The 19,682-nt window shown below is 41.6% G+C and overlaps 1 protein-coding gene across 5 annotated transcripts in view; it reads left to right on the top strand.

Moving 5' to 3' along the window:
- The first annotated feature begins 4,294 nt into the window (after positions 1–4,294).
- The window catches only part of SAMD3 (sterile alpha motif domain containing 3), a 53,462-nt gene continuing 38,074 nt past the window's right edge, over positions 4,295–19,682 (top strand). For 2 of the 5 annotated variants that reach the window (XM_013063650.2, XM_013063666.2), the window contains exons 1-4: positions 4,295–4,447; positions 4,681–4,780; positions 5,442–5,631; positions 8,729–8,836. In XM_013063650.2, the coding sequence (XP_012919104.1) occupies positions 4,702–4,780; positions 5,442–5,631; positions 8,729–8,836 (377 nt within the window). In that variant the 5' untranslated portion in view covers positions 4,295–4,447; positions 4,681–4,701. The other 3 variants (XM_013063670.2, XM_013063664.2, XM_013063672.2) reach the window with 3 other exon arrangements.

Raw genomic sequence — 19,682 nt, forward strand, 5'->3', positions numbered from 1 at the left:
GATTTCTTGGGGGTGGTGTGGATTACAGATGCCTCTGGTAAGTTTTGTTGGGCACAAGAAACCCAGAAAGATTTAGTAGTTTTCAGAAAATCAAGATTTTAGTCGGTAAGTTCAACCATTAGAAATTACTGATCTGAGACTCCTGTAGGTACAAAAACGTCAATTTCATATGGTTCTGCTTAATATCTCTTGAGATCTACACAGTTAGCTGACACCAAGCCAAGGAAACACATCAACATAAACCACAAACGAACAAACAAACAAAAGCCTGTGTAACTGTTTAGATCCCAGTCTGTTTTTGTCAGGGATTTATGGAAAAATTAAAAATTTTATTTCCATAATTTTTTAAAAGTTTTATTTATTTATTTCAGAGAAAGACAGAACTCAGGTGGAAAAGACAGAGAGGATTCCAAACAGACTCCGCACTGAGTGCAGAGCTGAGGTGGGGCTCGATCTCGACACCCTGAGATCATGACCTGAGCTGAAACCAAGAGTGGGGTGCTTAACTAACTGCGCCATCCAGGTGCCCCATTTCCATAATTTTTTGAGAGATAATATAAACATCTGTCTTTTTAAAATGAAGGAAAATTGGTGTATGTAGGAATGTTTAGAAAAGCTAAACCCTTCCTTGTCATACACAATTTACTTCAAGAAAGAACACCCTTTCCTGTAATTTATCTTACTTGGCTTTGTAAATAATCCCTCTAAAGCATGGAATATGCGATCAAGTCAACGACTTCCCCAAGCTGATGTGTATCCGTAAGCTGGGGTACAGGATTCCCAGCTCTTCAGTGATCTTTCAGAGCCTGTCTGCTCTGGCCACTCCAGACGGTCCTGTGCACCTACAGGTCCTCAAACATGACTTGTTTTTTGCTGGCTTTTTACTTTTAGTGTGTTCTGTTGATTCCCTTTCTCTGCCTCTTTCACTATATGAACTGTATTTTTTTTTTAAGATTTATTTATTTATTTCACAGACAGAGATCACAAGTTAGACAGAGATTGCAAATAGGCAGAGAGGCAGGCAGAGAAAGAGGGGGAAGCAGGCTCCCTGCCGAGCAGAGAGCCCCATGCGGGGCTAGATCCTGGGATCATGACCTGAGCTGAAGGCAGAGGCTCTAACCCACTGAGCCACCCACGAGCCCCTGAACTGTATTTTTTGTGCAGATTCCAACTTAAGATCCATTCAATCCATTTCCAGGAGAGTGGGGAAATCCAGCTTTTTACAGCGCCTGTCATATATTATATTCTGCTTATGGACACGTCTTATGTTCTTGGTAAGGCTTCTAACTTCTTTATCACCATTCACCTAGCTCTGAGCTACCTACGCAGCAGACATTTTGATGACAAAGGTGGGCAAGGTATTCTAGTCAACTATTCCAGTTTTTATACCTGCTGGTCGGGTGATGGTTGGAATGAACAATGCTCCAAAGTGGATGACGTGATTCGCTTTACTTTAGTATAATGATGTCATCTCTTCCTGCGGTAGCAAGGCTGCTCCCGACAGAACTGCCTGCACGTTGCTCCATGTGACTACCATATACCTGTTTTTTTTGTACCAATCCCTTCTTTCTTTTTCGCTAATAGGATTTGATCTTTTGCTAAATGGCTTCTTCCTTCAAGTACACCCACGGTTAGAGATGTCCTTTGCCATCTTTTGCAGGGAACCAAAAGGGCGTTGGTCCAGCAGAGGACTTAATGCCCCGGCAAAGCTTTTTAAAAATCCTTCCATTGCCTCAGCTTTGGGATGGGAAAAGAAAAAGAAAAATGCGAACAGCAAGAAAAGTGAAAAGATGCTTTCATATTTAAAAAAATTATTTATTATTTATTTTTTTAAAAGATTTTATTTATTCATTTGATAGAAAAAAAACACAGCAAGAGAGGGAACACAGATGGGGGGAGTTGGAGAGGGAGAAGTAGGCTTCCCACCGAGCAGGGAGCTGATGCAGGGCTCAATCCCAAGACCTTGGGATCATGGCATGAACCAAAGGCTGAGATTTAATGACTGAGCCACCCAGGTGCCCCTCATATTTTTCTTTAAAAGTGCTTATTTGTGGTTGATGGTGTTATATGCCACATCACCCTTGAAAGATTATAAACCACATTCATGGCAGCTGGTACTATCTTCCTTTTTGGAGCTTTAACAAATTTATTAAATAAAATTTGCCCTCAAGCTGCTCTAGCTGAAATCTTATCTCTTCCTGGCTTTAATTAGATGTGATCCTTTAATATTTACTACAAATTTATTTTATTAAAGCACAATCTAATCGAATAATGAAAATGCTTTGGCTGGGGTATTCACTCATAACGTTCTTATGTCATTCTCTCTTTATTATTGTGCCTTAAAATATTTAGGGATCATACTTGCTCTCACATTTCAAAATTACTTCAGATGTTTCGAAAACTGCTGGATACAAAGTAAAGCTGCTGGATACATATTCTCTCATTTGACATGTCTTCTGTTCCTGAATGAAGTTTAAGGTCATAAGTAATATATCCATTATTTATGTGAGAGGAAGATGCAGGGTTGCTGCTTAAAGATGTTACCTTGTCTTGGAAGTGATATTATTTTATTTTCTTAAATACTCAGAAAAACTAATGGTCAAAACTACACTTCTTTAATCTGATTAGGTACGTATGAAGTTATAATTTGATAACCGTTTTGTTTTTTCTGGAAGTAGAATTAGGTAAATATCTGGGAGTTTAAAAATACGAGCCGGTTTCCAAGTACTCACTTTATTTTCAAATTTCCTTTTATCCATTGATGGCCTCAGGGCAGTATCTTCTACTCTGCATACCTTTTAATCTTGGAGTTTAGAGTATTGTGAGTTTTTTTTCTTTTCTTTTCTATTATTTTTTTAAAGTCTTACTTTTCACAAGGAAGCCAGAAGTGTGACAGGAAGGTGTGATTTTTAATTTACACCAGAGTCTTGCAAATAATGACTTTTCACACGGTGCTATTGCTGCTTAGCGTAAGGGAGGAGTTCTGTGGCTACTGTTGTCTTAGCAAATTAAATCCACTGCTGTAATTCAACAAGCCAGTCTTCTGTATTTAACCCTTGTTTTCAGTTTTGCAGCTTGGTGTTTGTGAATGCATATGAGAATGTAGCTTATTACTTTGAAGTGGACTTGTTCTTGAGGAAATGGATTTTGAAGACCGTTATCTTCTCAGATGGTTGCAGTCTGAAAGGTAAACATGTTTCCTTCCCCACCATGCCAACTGTGATGCTGGAAATTCTAACAGACTCAAATCCGCAAAAACAAACAAACAAAAAATACAATAATAATAATTTTGAGAACTTCTGGCAATAAAATTTAAATACACAATCTAATAAATATTTGTTTCTTTCCTTATGGTTCCATTTCTTTAAGAGTAGCTTTGTGCTGTTTTCATAGAAGAATCAGTGTCTCAATGAACAAGTAAATCTGCATTGTTTAAAGGATGAAATAGAAAGTAATGCTAAAAGATGAAAATGTTTTGTTTTGTTTTGTTTTTTCAGTTCCTCCCTGGTCCATTTAAAGTAATTTGGATGGAATTATAAAAAACAGGGACTGAGATACTAAGAGAAATTTTAAAAAATTACTGAAATTGATATGCTTTTTTAAAAAAGATTATATTTATTTATTTGTCAGAGAGAGAGAGAGAAAGCATAAGCAGGGGGAGCAGCACGCTCCTTGCGGAGCAAAGAGCCCCATGTGGGACTTGATCCCAGGACCCTGGGATCATGACCTGAGCTAAAGACAGATGCTTAACCAACTGAGCCAGCGAGGCATCCTGAAACTGATATACCTGTTAAAATTTTCTGAGCAGTTGCAGAAGAATAATGGCATGTAAAAATAACTGAATAGTTGAAGAACATATCTTGCCAGCTTTGTATACACATCGTTCACTTAACAATTATTAACGTATTTATCTTACTATTTTAAATTTGTCCAACTCAATTCTTTTAAAGTTTTCAATCAATGTGCTTCTTTTTCCTAATTATCTTACCAATCATAATGCTGTTTAATAAAGTTCTAGGACTGAATAGAATATAAAGGGTATTAACAGAAGGAAGGAAAGAAACATTCAGATTCTCTTGAGAAATCTGGTTGGTACTTCATCCCCTTGTTAAACCAAAGTAATCAGGAGGACAAGCTGTCTTTCCTAGCTGGGAGCCACAAGGGGTTAAACAGTCTTGGTTTACGAAGTATCTCTGTCAGGCTTTTATCTGATCCTTCCTCCCTTCCTCCCCTGCCCACCCCTTTTGTAAATGTCAACCACTTCCTGATGAGCCCAGTAGTGGTGAATTTCACACCTTTCTTTTCTTTGTGAGGAGACCTGGGTGTTAATGGTACAGGATTGGGTACCATTGTACCGCTTTGGCGGGCTGTTAGTAAAGCTGAGGGATGCCTGTGGAAAAAAAGTCGGAGAAGGTGAAGACATTCACATTCGAGAACTAGGAAATAGGTAATAGTTTCCAACTGGTCTCGTTTTTTAAAAGAGTATTTGTTTTATTAGCAACTTTTAGATGTGTATTCAGGAAAGAGTAATCTTAAAGAAGCTTTGTGTTGAGAGTCTCAAAGAGTCTGGCAAAGGGAGGAGCTGAGATTAGAGAGCTGATTGGGGAAAAAACAAAAAATAAAAGAACAACAATCCCAGAGAAAAACGGAAGAATCCTTCTCTGACCTCTCATTCTACAGGTGTATTTACAGGACACAGCCATGGAAACCTGGTCAGTTGATCAGGTCTGCAGTTGGTTGGTGGAGAAAAACTTAGGAGAGCTAGTTCATAGGTTTCAAGGTGAGTTGTTTACACTTTGAAAAAATATTAACAGGGCAGCCTACCTAATGATTGTCCTCTGTTACTGGTAATTAGTAATTAGTTACTCTTGTTGCCTAATGCATGCGCATGTGGGTGTGGAGTTGCTACTTTGGGGAACTTCCCTTTCTTTATTGACTGTACCTAACATCCAGAGGAGGATGTAATATTCGAAAAAGAAATTGAAATAAAGCCAAGTAGGAAGAGCTAGCCAAAATACACCTTGGCTATTGGCATTTGATATCGCTTTTGTCTTTAAAGAATGCAGCCTGTGCTCTGATCAGTGTTGGATTTACAAGTATTGGATATTGCCTGGGAGTTACTATAAAGAAGGATTTTCAGAGAAACCTTTTTTTCTTATAAAAACAGTGCCTCTTACAGAGAATAATCCGAAGTGGGGAGGCCCCCTGGGGAAGCAAAAAGTTTCTTTGTGACTCAACATTCTGATACTTTCTTAGGAGCAGACAGCTGTTGGGAATGATAAGGTGTCAGTGTTCTTTCTTTGTCAAAGAGAGATAATTTTGTAACTTCAGAGGGTAAGTTTAGATGATCCTTTTAAAATCAGAAGTGACTTTGCCTGTTCAGAGTGTTGTGTGTGTGGACTGGACAAGCATGTGGAGACTTTTTTTTTTCTTTTTCCCAGAGGAAGAAGTAAGTGGGGCCGCTCTTCTAGCTCTTAATGATCGGATGGTTCAGCAATTGGTGAAGAAAATTGGGCACCAGGCTGTTCTGATGGATTTAATTAAAAAATATAAGCAGAAGAGTCAAAGACTGGAGCCCCTTGGGAGCCTTAGAGAAACAGCCTCCCTCGCTCAAGCAGGAGCAGCCCGGGAGTAAGTCTCTTCTTGAATGACCTTAGCTTTGATGCTGTGCTTTCTCGATGTGGACTAGAGCATGACATGTGGGGGTTAAAAATGTTTTGAAAACTGTGACCATTTTCAGCAAATTTGTAGGCACAGTATTTCTAGTATCTTCGTTAAGGACACTTTTGAAAGTTTCATGAATCGATCTACATCTTTTCTTTTCTTTTTTCAATACACTGCTTTTTGAACAATGACCCCAGTTGTTAGGGAAGTCCCGTGAACTGGGAGTTCCTATATAGAAAGCTCTGTCAAGTGCAAAGGGACTCCTGCAGTTTGGGGTTTTTTAAAATCAGGTTTTAGGAAAGGTATCTTTTGGTGTTCCTTTGCTTTTCCCCAAAACTGTTTATTTATTCATGTATTTATTTGCCAAGGTGCCTCGTTAGTGCAGTAGGTAGCGCGTCAGTCTCATATTTGCCAAGAATTTCTTATAGTAAGTAATTTATATTCTCCTCTAGAGGTTTTCGCAGTATCATTTGCTGAAGACTCTTGCCACAATGAGTTTTCTAATTTCTCAGGGGGTATTCTTCGAATCGTGAATGCTATGATCACATCCCACAGAAATCATGTAGAAGAATTGGTGGTGCCTTTGAGATTCAGGGATGGTTTTTTTTTTTGTTTGTTTGTTTTTTTGGTTGTTTTTGTTTTGTTTTGTTTTTATCACTGACTTCTGCAATGGAAAGAAGTGATTAAATTAAATTAAATTAAATTAATTACCAAATTTAAATTGTTACCAAATTAAAATGTTCACTTTACAAATCTATATGCCCCAGGATCATTTCAAATATTCTGACTTGGTTTTTCTGTATTTGAGACTTTTTGCCAAGTTTCAAAGGTTAAATAATTGCCACAGATCTATTATTCATTAATTTTTAAAGTAAGATTATGGTGTTTGATGATATCTATTCTGTGTCTTTGGTTTTTCAGATTAAATCTGTAATAATTGCTGCCTTGCTCTTTGATAAGCAATACAAGGTTAAAGAGACTTGGCCTCAGTAATTTAATTTCTAGGATATTTGGGTATTTAGAACACAGAGTGGGGCAGGTGGTCTCGAAGGAGTGGTCCGTGGTTGCTCTGAAGATTCTACCCTCTGATTTGTTTCAAGGATTTCTCCTAAACATTGTTTTGACATATCTGTGTAAAAATCACACTCTTCAATATGTGACTTCTGATGCAGTTCCCTTTTACGCCATTCTTGCAAAGGGTGGGTGTGAACCTTAAAGTAATTTCCCGGCATTCTTGGATGGGTTGGCCTTCTAAGTTGGAAGTTCCCTTCAGTTGACTGGAATCTTGATATTGCCTGAGGCACAGCTTGGAAGAAAACAGACAGCCTTGTTTCCACTGCAGATCAGTTTACAGTGTTCTCCAGTAAATGAGAACTAGCTGGACTGCCAGGAAATCTGGGCTGCATTCCTGGTTCTACGACTGCCTTGGATTGATTATGTTAAATGTTGACTTTCCTGTTGCTTCATCTGTAGGTTGCGAAAAGTGATATAGTACCTAACTTCATGTTAATTCACACTGATGTTGGTTGTATCATAAGCTTTGAGAAAATCTTTCCTCCTTCAAAGCAGTCTCACGTTAAATTCGAAGCTTTGTTACCCTGGTAAAGAAAGCCATTTGCAAGTGTAGCCAAGACTTGAAACATTGGTAATCCAGGAATTGATGAGTGGCGACTTTTCACTCTAGTGGTAAAAAGCTTAATCACTTTAAGGACTGGTTAAATTAATCTGGTACAAAGCCACAGTTGCAGGTGGGGTTATTGGTTATACTAGGTTTAAGCTTTTATTGGCTATATTTGCTTATTATCAAATAATATGTTGTCCTGTGACAAATATATTGTTGCATGCTATTTAATTAAACCCTTTCAGGAAGTGCTTACTAAAGCTAGGAAACTGGGCGTAGTAACCAGAACCCTGAAGCTAGGTTTCAAAACACTTGATTTCAAACCTTTTTTCTGATGATAGCTACTCATCTGACCTTGGAGATTTGCTTGGCTTTTTTTAGTTTCAACTGCAAAATGAAGTAGGTAGACTAAACGATGCTTAAGACTCCTTCTAAAGAGTCGATAATGGCGTTCTGGATCAGAGATTGCAGATGGGTTTCGAATCTAGTGCAGACTTCTTTTAACGGCTAATGGTTGCCCAGTATGTTCTTTTGAAAAGTATTTGTAGGCCATATCTGGCCAGAGTATTTGGCATCCTATTCGGACTTGAGCAAATCACAGGAACTTGTAATAGGTGGGAGTATTTGCAGTTGCTTTTCGGTTGCTGTTGTTGCTGCAGCTGGTAGAGAAATCAAAGAAAGTCAGAAGACTGAGGTCAACTCCTGGCACCGCTACTGAGGAGCCTGATGCTGAGAGCAACTTGCTTTTCCTTCTGGGCTTCAGCCATACCAGCTGTAAAGGGGGGTAGTTAGTGGACTGTGGTTTTAAGAGTATTGGATTCCACAGAGAAGAGACATCCCCCCCCCCCTCAAAATAATGGCAGGGACTGGAGAAGGAATCTGATGTAGAGCTAATCACTTTGTTTTTTTGGCAGAATAGGGATACTAACCAATAAAGATAACATTTTAAAATATATTTTATTTATTTATTTGACAGAGAGACAGTGAAAGAGAGCATGAGAGGGGTGAAGGTCAGAGGGAGAAGCAGACTTCCTGCAGAGTGGGAAGCCCGATGTGGGACTCGATCCCAGGACTCCGGGATCATGACCTGAACCAAAGGCAGTTGCTTAACCAATTGAGCCACCCTGGCACCCTAAAGATAACATTCTATTATCACCATTATTTCAAAGAAGAAAGGATTGCCATAACACCATTTATAATGTGACCGATTGGAGCAAATAGCATTGTGAGCAGGTATCAGTCTGCATCCTGGCATGTAGGAACCACTGTGTGAGATGATTCCAGAGTGTCCTTTCTTTTCTGTTTTCTTAGTTGTAACCTTAACATGGAGCTGGATTATGGTGTCACTGTGGGCTGTCTTCTACCCTCAGGGCAGCCATGAGATTCAACAGCTGTGGCTCCTGTTGAACAGGTCCTAACCCAACTCTTCTTTCTTGGTGACAGGGATGAACAATTCCCTAGTCCAGACAACTGTGGGCAGCAGACACCATCTTTCTATGCAGCTGAAAACCTTGAAAACGGACTAGTCGACCAAAGAGTACTGAAACAGAGGTGGGGTTGCTAACTTCTAAACATTTTAAAGCTCAATGATAATATTTGTCTCTATTTTTTATGAGATGTCCTATGTTTAAATGCATTTCTAAAGCAGGAACCTTTTGTTTTATCAGAAGGGAATCTTTAATCAAGTGATGAAGAGATTTGGTAAAAGATGGAGATAAAAACTTGTGATCTTTATATTGGAAAAGTGAAGTTTGGAGATGATAGGAAGCATCTTTCAAGTACATGTTAAGGAGAAAGAGGATTCCTCTGTCATAAACTGGGATGATTGGCCGTAGCCACAAAAATGTCATTTATTCAGGGAATAATGCCCCATAGAGTATGCTTTTGTGGTGTCTTTGCTTTTGTTTAGAATTTTGTCATTGTAGTTGATTTAAGTTGACGGTTCTGTTGGAGATGCTGCTTTGGCAAATATTTCTTTGTATTTCTACACTGGATTTTACGTGCTGTAGTATTTCCATATATGGGGTACATTGGAACAAAGGGAAACCATAAACTTAGAGAATTAGACCCAGGAATATGAAAGTCAGACAAAGCCTCAAGGGCAGATGTAGGTAAGATGTGGTACAGAGTCATGGCGGCCTACTGGCGTTCCCCGGCCACTTGGCCTGTGTGGTTTGTGCATCCGTCATGATGCTTATGGTTTTCAGTCACCCACCAACAAATGCTTTTCTTTAAATGTCCTATCATTGAAAGGAGAGACGTCAACTCGCATAGGAGAATAATCAGGCAATAGTCAAGCTGGTGGCGGGAGGCGGAAGGGAAGAGTCAAGCTGGGGAGTGGGGGTGCTTTATAGTTTTCATTCAACTTTCACATTATCATCTCATTCAGTCCACATCAGTCCTGCAAAGGTGAGCATTATTCTCTCTGTTTGATAAATGAGTGAAACTGAGACTTAGACAAGATCAGGCGTGTTCAGGGTGGTATGGTTGTAGACGAAACTGAGACTTAGAGAAGTCCAAAGGCTTCTGGCTAGTTTTCCTGAATATGTCATTCTCACTTCAGGCAGGATCTACTGCCTTCAGGGGAGGGGACCGTGGGCAGTAGCCTCAGGGCCCAGCAACCCCTCAAAGTCAGGAAAAAGCTGCACCTTTGATCAGGAGCTATTCCAAAATAGGCTTTGGCTCTGGGCTGTCCTCTCTGTCCTCTTTCTTTCTTCACCATCTTCAATCTTGCACCCCACCCCTGGGCACAAAGACCCCAGCTCCCGAAGATCTCTCAGTATTAGAGCCCATCTTCCTTGATACCACCGCCTTCTGCTTGGGGAGGTGAACAAGAACGTGTATGGCAATGACAAGGTGAGATGTAGCCCCGATGGTCTTCCTGGTCTGAACTATGGTTCAGGAGATGTTAATACATTTTAATGATGGCTTCATTCCCTTGCTTTCTGCCCATGGGTGCTTGTGGATTTCGAGTGTTTTCCTTGGTAGGCTCTGGGTGCATGGAATGAACCAGGAGTTTTCAAGTACTCCTTTCATCAGCTTCAGCTTCCAGAAACAATCAGTCCCTTCTATAACTGTTCAGGTGTGAGGAGAGAGAGGAAGAGTGATGATAAGTCTCTGTGGCCCAACCCTAGTCCCATTGTCAAGCAGTATCCAAATCTGCACAGCAGGGAATCGTAACAATATTACTCTCTTCATGGTGCTTTTGTGGGGACCATTATGTAAAAACGGATAATGCTTGCCGAGTGCTGAGCCCAGCAGAAGCCCATGGAAAGCGCTCAGGGCACTGCTTTAGGCTCCTAGAACACAATTCCAGGTAGTTGTCCCACTTCTCATAGGACTTTTCTCTCCTTATTTGCTGCCGGTGGGTGATGAGGCTGTTGCCTTCTATGGGTTCTGTAGGTCTTTTCTCTTTCTTAAGTCTTTTTTTTTTTTTTTTAAGAGAGGGAGCATGAGTGGGGGTGGGAGGGCTGGGTAGGGGCAGAGGGAGACGGAGAGAGAATCTTAAGCAGACTCTGTGCTGAGCCCAGAGCCTGATGCGGGGCTAGATCTCACAATGCAGAGATCATGACCTGAGCCAAAATCAAGAGTCAGACACGTCACTCACTGAGCCACCTGGGCACCCCTCTCTTTTCTAAACCTTCAGACGACGTTTCATCCTCATTAACGGTTCTGTGATACCAGCAGAGAAGGATTATTACTGCATTTTTTTCACACAGCTGGTCAGAGGAACACAGGTGGCTCTCATCCCTCATAGCGCTTCACAGGGGGCAGAAAAAACAGAAATGGCTTAGAAATGGAGAGACATAGGGGGGTTTGGAAAGCAGAGCAGATACTCCCATATCTTTCTCTGTAGCCGGCAAGTCTCTCCTAATCCCTGGGACTGCCTGTTGCCCTCTCCATCCACAAGCACCTCAGAGTTAAATATGTTCAAAAAGTGACCTCATGTCACCCACCTTAGTATATACTTCAGTGCAAGAGATACAGATCCACTCCAACTAACCCCAGACAGGGGGAGTCTGTTGTAAGAAAAACATTTCATATCATATGCCGAGACAAAGCCTGTAAGTTCCCGGGGCAAAGGGATGAGTTTATCCCACTACTCGTGGCTGTCCCACACTGTTCAGACTGCCTGGCATGTGACTACCTTGCCGTAGCACTGACTTCGAAGAAAATTCTCCCTGAAAACTGCTCATACCAGCCAACAGACTCAGTCTTTCAGTGCTGCTTTGTTCGGTGTCTAAGAGAGAGAAACTAAGGGGTCCAGCATGGACACCATGTCCCCTCTTGGGCAACCAGCTGTGCTGTGGACAGAGGCAGATTAAAGGCCATACGCTTATTTTAAATATTTTCACTCTGGTCCAGCCTTTTATCCAGAGCCTTGCTTATGCGGGAGGGGGAGGGGAGAGGTTGAGGGTATGGGGGACTGGACTGAAGATTCCCTTCCCACATCCTGTCTCAGACAGGGACCCTGTCATCTAGCTGTGTGAGTTAAACTCACTGGAGCCCCCCTGCCTCCCTTCCTCCTTCCTCCTGCCCTTCTGTCTGGGGTGCTATTCCTTCAACAGGTATAGAGAAGGACCTGTTGCAAGGCTTTTGTGTCCGGGTTGCCCCCTTCCCTTTCCCATCATCCTTGAGGATTCTGCTCAAAACCTCTCATTTACGAGCCCCTCCATTTTGTTATTCCAGGTCATGCAGAGAGCTCTTTTTCTATGTGTAGTACCCTCCTCTATGTATCTCTTGCTTTACTTTTAAACAGAGATCATGGAATTGATCACTTTAACGTCTTTATTCCCTCATGAAATGGAAAACGCCTTCTGGGCAAAGACCACACCTTTTTGTCTTTGTAAACACGACACTGGCACAGTCCTCATGGTCCTTGGCACACAGAATCTAAGTAGGAATTTTTAAATTGAACTGAAGGTACGCCATCCAATGAAAGACTTAATATATCTCCTTGGGGTGGGATAAATATTTGAATAGCATCAATTTCTTTTTAGATCTCTTGATACAGTTCATGCTAAATATGCTGACTTTATAACAGTTAAACTCCAGAATTCATGAGTCACTCATCCAGTACAGGCTAGAAAGCTTATGGCGTTTGGTTATAAGGCTTTCACAAAGCCATCTGGTCTCAAGAGACAGGGAGAGATAGTGGAGTAAGTGTCTACTTGGGCACACACACCTACTCTGGAATCCTGACTCCTCCATCTACTTGACAGGTGGTCTCTGCAAGATGGGAACATCTGCCTACCTATGTAGTTCTTGATGTCCAAATGGGATGGCATATTCAAGTACATGGCAACCATTATCACACCATACAAGGTGGCTCGAATTATTCCTGTGATATTTTTTCTATTGTCCCTAAAACAACCATGTGCTTTCCACTCAGATTATTTGCAAATAAGAAAGAAAAAGAATGCTCTAGAGGCAAGCTGACCACCTGAGCTTGGCCCTTGAAAAGTCTCTAGTAGAGATGTGTGTGTCCCAGTGGATAAATTTTGGGAGTCAGGGAAATGCTAGGATACTGTGATATAATGCAGATTTCTCTGGTGATGGGTGACTGAATTGGTTAAATGCTCTTCCTTGATTGTGAAGACCCATCTTCAACAAGCACTGGTGACCCTTTGGAAAGAGATTATTTTTTTTTTTTTGCAAAGCCATCCCTTGTTTTTCATTTACACTATTTGCTTCCCTTTTAGTGTTTAATAAGGCATGAAATCAAATAAGGAGGTAGAGGTTTCCTAAATGTTACTTAGAAACACTTTGCTAAACTTTAAGTATATGTGTGCAGATGTTTTTGCTTCTCTCTTTGGGCATAATTATAAATTAGTCATGGTTTCATGCATATTTAAAAATTATTTTAATGATTTGTGTTGTTGGTCTACATTTCCTTGGAAATGCAGAATGATCTTACCCGACTGCCTGTGCCCAGTTAGGCAAATGACAGTGGGTTCCCACTTGATATATTGTTTGTCGGCTCCATCACTCAGATAAGGGGCATTGCAGTCATCGGTACATCTTAATCAGTGCCCAGTAGAAGGAGGTTCAGTGAAGTGCAGCAAAGACAATACATGTAATAAATTGTCACAGGCCAGTAGAGCAAGGATCCCTCAGAGGGAAATGCAGGAGCGCACTTCTCCCCCCGCCCCCAGGGTATCTGAAATAGCTGTACCTAAAGGGTCTGAGCTTTGGAAGTGTTGCATTGTAACTCTAGTCCTTAATAAGCGATGTCCCAGTGTACACAAACAGAGTAAATGCTATGAGGAGTCCTGCAGTGAGAAAACCCATTTAACTTTGTTCCACCCAGAATTCTTTCTCTGGGTCATATCTATTAACATTACAAAACAGATCTGCGGGTAGGCGGGGAATACTGACTTGAAGATTTCTTACCCAAGCCAGGATTCATTCATTGATCTCATACCTAAATATTTACTGAATGCTGATTCTGGTCATGCTGTGTCTGGGCCAGCAGACCAAACCTCCTGCCCCACATTCTAAAGGAGGAGAAAAATAGCCAATAAATGCAACATTCCATTATAATATATTTAAGTGCTATGAAGATCAGTAATGCAAAGAAAAAAGGAGGAGGCATAGAGAGTGAGCAGCTCCTATATGTGGGGGCTGGGGGGCGTTCAGGAGGGTTCTATTTCAGATGGCACTTTTAGGAAGTCTTTTGACTTTGAGTGTGTGATGCCTGAGCACAGACCCAAATGAAGTGAGGAATGCTGGGCCACTAAGCTAGAACCAAAATTTCCTTCAGCAGAGGATACTTGTGGGCCCAGCCAGACAGGAACTGCAGAATCAGGGGAAACTGGGCTGAGACCCTTGATAAGACCCTTGCACATTCCCATTAAATCTAGTATGGAGTCTTCAGAGATTTGAAATAAGCTTGAGTTCTAATCATTTCCCCCTTTTTGTTCAGTACGAAAGTCACTAAATGTACACCATGAGCTAGGCGTGATTTAGACTGTGAGGGAGGGGAGTGAGGGGTCTTGTAGTCCTCGTCCAGGGGACCCCTGCCTCTCAGGGACAAGACCAGCATGTCTGCTGATGACTGCTGTGCGGGAAAGAGATGCAGAAGCGGAGAGGCTCAGGGGACAGACACCCCCTTCTTTCTCTTACAGAAGAGAAAGAAGTAGACTTTCAGGGAAGCAAGTATGGACAAAGCCTCTGGGGGATACTTCACAAAAATGGAGTAAGGATTTTGAAAGGTGATTAGAAATCCAGCTGAATGAAAACAGGACAGGAAAGGAAAGGGACATTCACAGCAAAGCAAACAAACCCCTGAAAGGGCAGAGGGGACAAAGTTAAATGGGAGTGTTTTGGGAAAGTGAGAGACAGAGGTGGAGGAGATGGAGTTGTGGAAGCGCTAAGAGGTAAGGAGGCTCTGTGCTCTGCTCATGAGCTGAGCAACTCAAGTTCCCCTGCAGGGTTTCAACAAATGATACCAGGGTCCCAGACCAGTCCTCCTCGAGCTCTTCTGTACTTGAAAATCACCGGGGCGTCTCATTAAATTGCAGATTCTGATTTCATAGGCTGGGGGTGGGGCCCGAGATTCAGCGTGTCTAACGAGTTCCTAGGGAATGCCAAGGCTGGGGCCACCCTTGGGTAGCAAGCAAGGCACGACACCAATGAGAATTTCTGGTGACATGCAATGCTGTCAGTGTCACTAAGTGTCTGTGTCCCTCCAAATTTCATATGTTGAAACTCTAATCCCAATGTGATGGTATCTGGAAGGGGGACGTTGGGGGGTAATTAGGTCATGAGGTTGGCGCCCTCATGGATGGGATTGGTGCCCTTGTTAGAAGAGGCCAGAGAATTTGCTGGCTATCCTTCTACCATGTGAGGACACGACCAAAGATGGCCTTTGTAAACCAGGAAGAGGGTGTTCACCAAATACCAGCTGTGCAGGCACCCCGATCTCAGACTGCGCAGAGCTGTGAGAAGTCAATGTTTGTTGATTCAGCCACCCAATTCTAATTTGTTGCAGCAGCTCAAGCAGACCGTGTGAGACCTGTGCATCAGTAATTTTTTTTTAAAGATTTTTTTTTTATTTATTTGAGAGAGAGAAAGAGAGGGAGGAGAGGCAGAGGGGAGGCATCTTCAGGCAGACTTCCCACTGAGCTCGGAGCCCAACCAGGCAGGGCTCAATCCCACGACCCAGAGATCATGACCTGAGCTGAAACCAAAAGTTAGATGCTCAACCTACTGAACCACTTAGATGCCCCCCCACCGCCAGTGCATCAATATTTTTTTAAAGTTCCACTCATAATTCTAGTTCATAATGAGAATCAAGAACCACCGCTAGAGATCACAGGGAGTTTTTGTCATTTATTGTGATAGTGATGTAGGGAATGGATTGGAGAAAGGATGAGAGGAGGAAGGTGCTGGACTCAAGTTTAAGCAATAGATGATGAAGGTCTAAACTAAGACAGTGGTAGTGGCGAAAATTATATTTAAAAATAAAATCAAGAGGACTTGGTGGTTAATTAACCTGGGGGAGGGAAGAATCTTGCTTAGTGGTAAGTTTTCTCTTGTATTTTAGGCTTGAGCAACTGGGTGATGGTGGTGCCATTATCCAAAATAAGAAAACGATCAGAAGAGCATTGTGAAGGAGAGGTCTAATAGTCTATTCAATAGAATAGAAGCAGCCCGGGGCTTCTCACTACATTTTGTCTTACTTTGTTTCTTCTCTTCTCTTCTCTTGTCTTCTCTTCTCATTTCCTATTTTCTTTTCTTTCTCTTCTTTTTCCCCTTTCCTTTCCTTTCCCTTCCTTTCTTTTCCTATTCTTTTTTCTCCTCACTACTTTACACATTAGCATTACATATAAGTAAACACCAGACAGGAGTCACTCTGAGCACCATTCACTAACACAACGTCTCAAGGAGAGGGACTTGCCATTTTTGTTCACAAGTCTGGTTTTCTCCATTCCTCAGAGAGCCACAGAATGCCTCTACCTACAGTCATAGTCAGTAGATAAATCAGGTTACCTGAATCCTTTCAGGTGCCAAACTGAGATTTTTATGGAGCCATTTATTGGATGGAACTGGCAAACCCCAGCCCAGGTGAGCAGGGCTGGGGGAAAACCAAGTCACTAAAGGTCTTGCTCCATGAGGCATGTAAAGCCAGCACTCTGGGCCAGATTCCCCCACCACCACCACCCCACCGGCCCCTGCAAAAGTTGTTCTGGGGACATATACTGTTCTCTGTGAGTTCGGGATCCAAAAGTCTAGTAATATGAAGGTGGATTTTTTTTTTTCTTAAGCTGCTTTAGATGCATTCAGTCCTGAGAGATCAGATTTTGATACTTCTAAAGTAGAAATGGTAGTACTGAACCATTTTGCAACAGCGGAGTAGGTAACATCTCATTACTTTTGCTTACGTGTGCATGAGGAACAAAAACAGAAAAGAGGGACTTGGACATGATAGCTCTCTGTGAGACCTATCTGTAAGTTCTTGTGGCTGTCATGCTCGTAAGTATAAGTAGTAAAGATAAAGACTAGAAGTTTCTGGATTTTTTGTAGGTCTGTCAATATCACGAGGAGTTGAACAATGGGAAGACATAAAATATTTGTTTATTCTAGGCTTCTTTTTGTGATTAGTCAGAGTCCCAAGGCTGCTGGGTCTTTGAATCTCACACTGGCAGCCAAAGATGGGAGAACTTGAGCGGAGTCTCTCTGTCTGTGCCACAGCACATGCCTGATGCCCTCCACATTTCTACCCTACCCCCTTTTTAGGTCTGACTATGTGTTCACACATGCTCTTCAGAAACTAAATTCCTCTGGAAGCTTGACAGTTTAAATGGCAGATGTGAAAGCCCGCAGCTCTAAAACACAAATTAAAAGCAAACATCAGAATGCTGATAATGTGGAGCAAACATTTTTTGTATTGGCAGTGGGGACCATCAGTTCCAGCAACAGAAGAGCATTTTCTTCATAGTCCAGGCATGTCTTGTGCTGACATTGTTCCCTGTTTTCAGAGGTGGCACCTCAGCTTGTTCATTGGCATGTATCTCTCTACTGAGCTTTTCCAAACTTCTTGTTTGCCTTGTTGTCTCAGCAGTGGAGAGTCTTGCTGAACTAAAGTAAAGCAGGTCATTTCCAGAGCACTGGTGTGTAATAGGGCGACGTCTCTGTGTAACTTGTAGTTGTGAATTGTGATCACTATTTTGAAGAGACATATTCTAACATCCTCTTCTTTTCTAGGCTAAGATGACAGCAAGTTCTTTAAACAGATGTCTGAGCCTTCAGTGGCCTCCTCCTTCTTCTTCTAGGTTCCAAAAACATCTCAACCTTTAGATGTTGTTGTGGTCACATGTCATTCGGCTTCGGCATGTCAATCCATAACACGGGGCTGGGCATGGCAATCAATAACACTGTCAGTGTATGAAGTCGGTGAGCTTGGGTGTGGAGAAGAATAAAATGAAAAATGAGATCTCAAAAGAAAGTGGCTGTTGGGACACAGTCTGTTGGGACCAGTCTTTCAGTCTGGTCCTTGGAGAGCATAGTATTTGTCACCACTTTCTCTCCCTATGGTGGGAAGACTACCCCTGGAGGTACTTTGGATATGAAGACCAAGTGCTATAGCCATAATGGATATTCTTCACAGAAAAGTACCCCATTTGTCCCTTGCTCTTCTTCCTGGAAAACTGGAAAGCCATATTATTTTGTAAGATTAAAAGAATATCACTGTTCCTGAAGGTGGCAGATGATCTCTTCAGCAGGTGCCCTTGGAGAAAAGTGTCATTGGGGTGCTGAAGTTTAAAAAAGCAAGGATGATTCATGAAATGACTGTGTCTCCGAAAGTCAACCAAGATTGAGATGAGTGTGGTGGGTACTCTGGTTCTGTAGAGAAGCCTTATGGGACACAGCTGAACCTGGGTGAAACACTGAGAAGAACTTCTTTGGGAGGATTTTTTGGAGGAAAGAGGAGTGTGTTTGATCATTTGGTAATTCTCCACAGCCACAGCCTACTTCTTGTGTACCTTTTGTGTCTCAGAGGATACTGCTCCAATCCCAGATCTGCCTCTCCAGGATCTGGGTCCCATTGGTTTTCGTATCTCAAACAAAAGGACTTGTGTGGTCTTTCTTTTTGCTGGCACATCAGCTTGATGCCTTGCTATTCAATAGTTCCTTTGAGATAGGTTGGGAATTTTTAATGTAACAGAACTCTCCTTTTGGAAAGATGTCAATTTTTTTTTTGTATGAAAACACAAATGCATGGAATAGAAGACTGTATTTATCATAGAATATTAAATTTTATATCTTTCTCAAATGTTCCTAAATCATTTACAACATTTTTATTACAAACTGTTCCACTCCACAAATTCACAAGGAAATCAAGGCAGATAAGGAGGTAAGACTTAGTTGGACTAGGCCATGTGGGGGGTGCAGACAGGGAAGACTCCTCAAAAGCCAGAAGAGTGGAGGAAAGTCCACCAGAAGAGAGGGCTTAAGATGAGCCTAGAGGAAGGAGGGGAAACTTCAGACTCTCAGGGTGAGAGAAACAACTGCTGACACATGGGTAGTGTGTTCTGGAGACAGAGAAGGCTAGATCTGAGAAGTCACATTGGATGATAGCTGATGATAAGATAACCCCAAACTGGACCATATGATGAACGGTCCTAATTATTATGATGATGAATTCAAATTTGGGATGTTCAGAAGTTACACACTATGAATTTTATTTTTGTTCACAGAATCTAAAAACCCTATCACCTGCTTTATTTGTGGAGATGTACAAGGGAAGAATGAGAAATTTTCCTTTCTGGTCTGGAGGTTCAAGAGTTTATATTCTCCCTAAAGCAAGAGTATCTGCTTTCAGGGGGATAAAATAGCTGCCAAGATTCAATAGCTTTAAATGGGGTTTTATTGCAGGGAATAGTTCCAGGTCTTTCCTTCCAAACATACATTTTTACATTCAAATATGTTAATAAATCATAGTCATTTTCTTCTGGGAGAGTTCCATGAACCCAAAGGGCTGATAGCCGAAAGATGGACCTTACTCAGACCTTCCCTTCGGAAAAGGCAATAATCATACTGTTCTCAGGGAGACCAGATACTGAAGGTGCTATTGGTCAAAGAGATGATCATAGTGCACTGGGTCCACGATGGCCTGTCTACCCTGTTCAATGCTTAGTATCTGATTGCTAGGGACAGAAGAATCCTGAATCATCCATGTCACTCAACATATAGGTTACATTGTAAGTAAATAGGAAGAGTATCAAGCCTATAACAATTGGGAAAATGGTGAAGTTCCCATGAAGAATCAGAATGGGCAAAACATCAAGTATGGTCAGGTGTTGAAAATGAAGTTTCAGCTGTCCCATATACTTGGTCTTTAAACTATGGGACTTCTAGATTTGCAGTGAAATTTCCACATTGGCTTCTGTCT

Source organism: Mustela putorius, unplaced genomic scaffold, assembly GCF_011764305.1.
Source record: "Mustela putorius furo isolate JIRA1106 unplaced genomic scaffold, ASM1176430v1.1 tig00003863_pilon_pilon_pilon, whole genome shotgun sequence".
Classification (NCBI taxonomy): domain Eukaryota; kingdom Metazoa; phylum Chordata; class Mammalia; order Carnivora; family Mustelidae; genus Mustela; species Mustela putorius.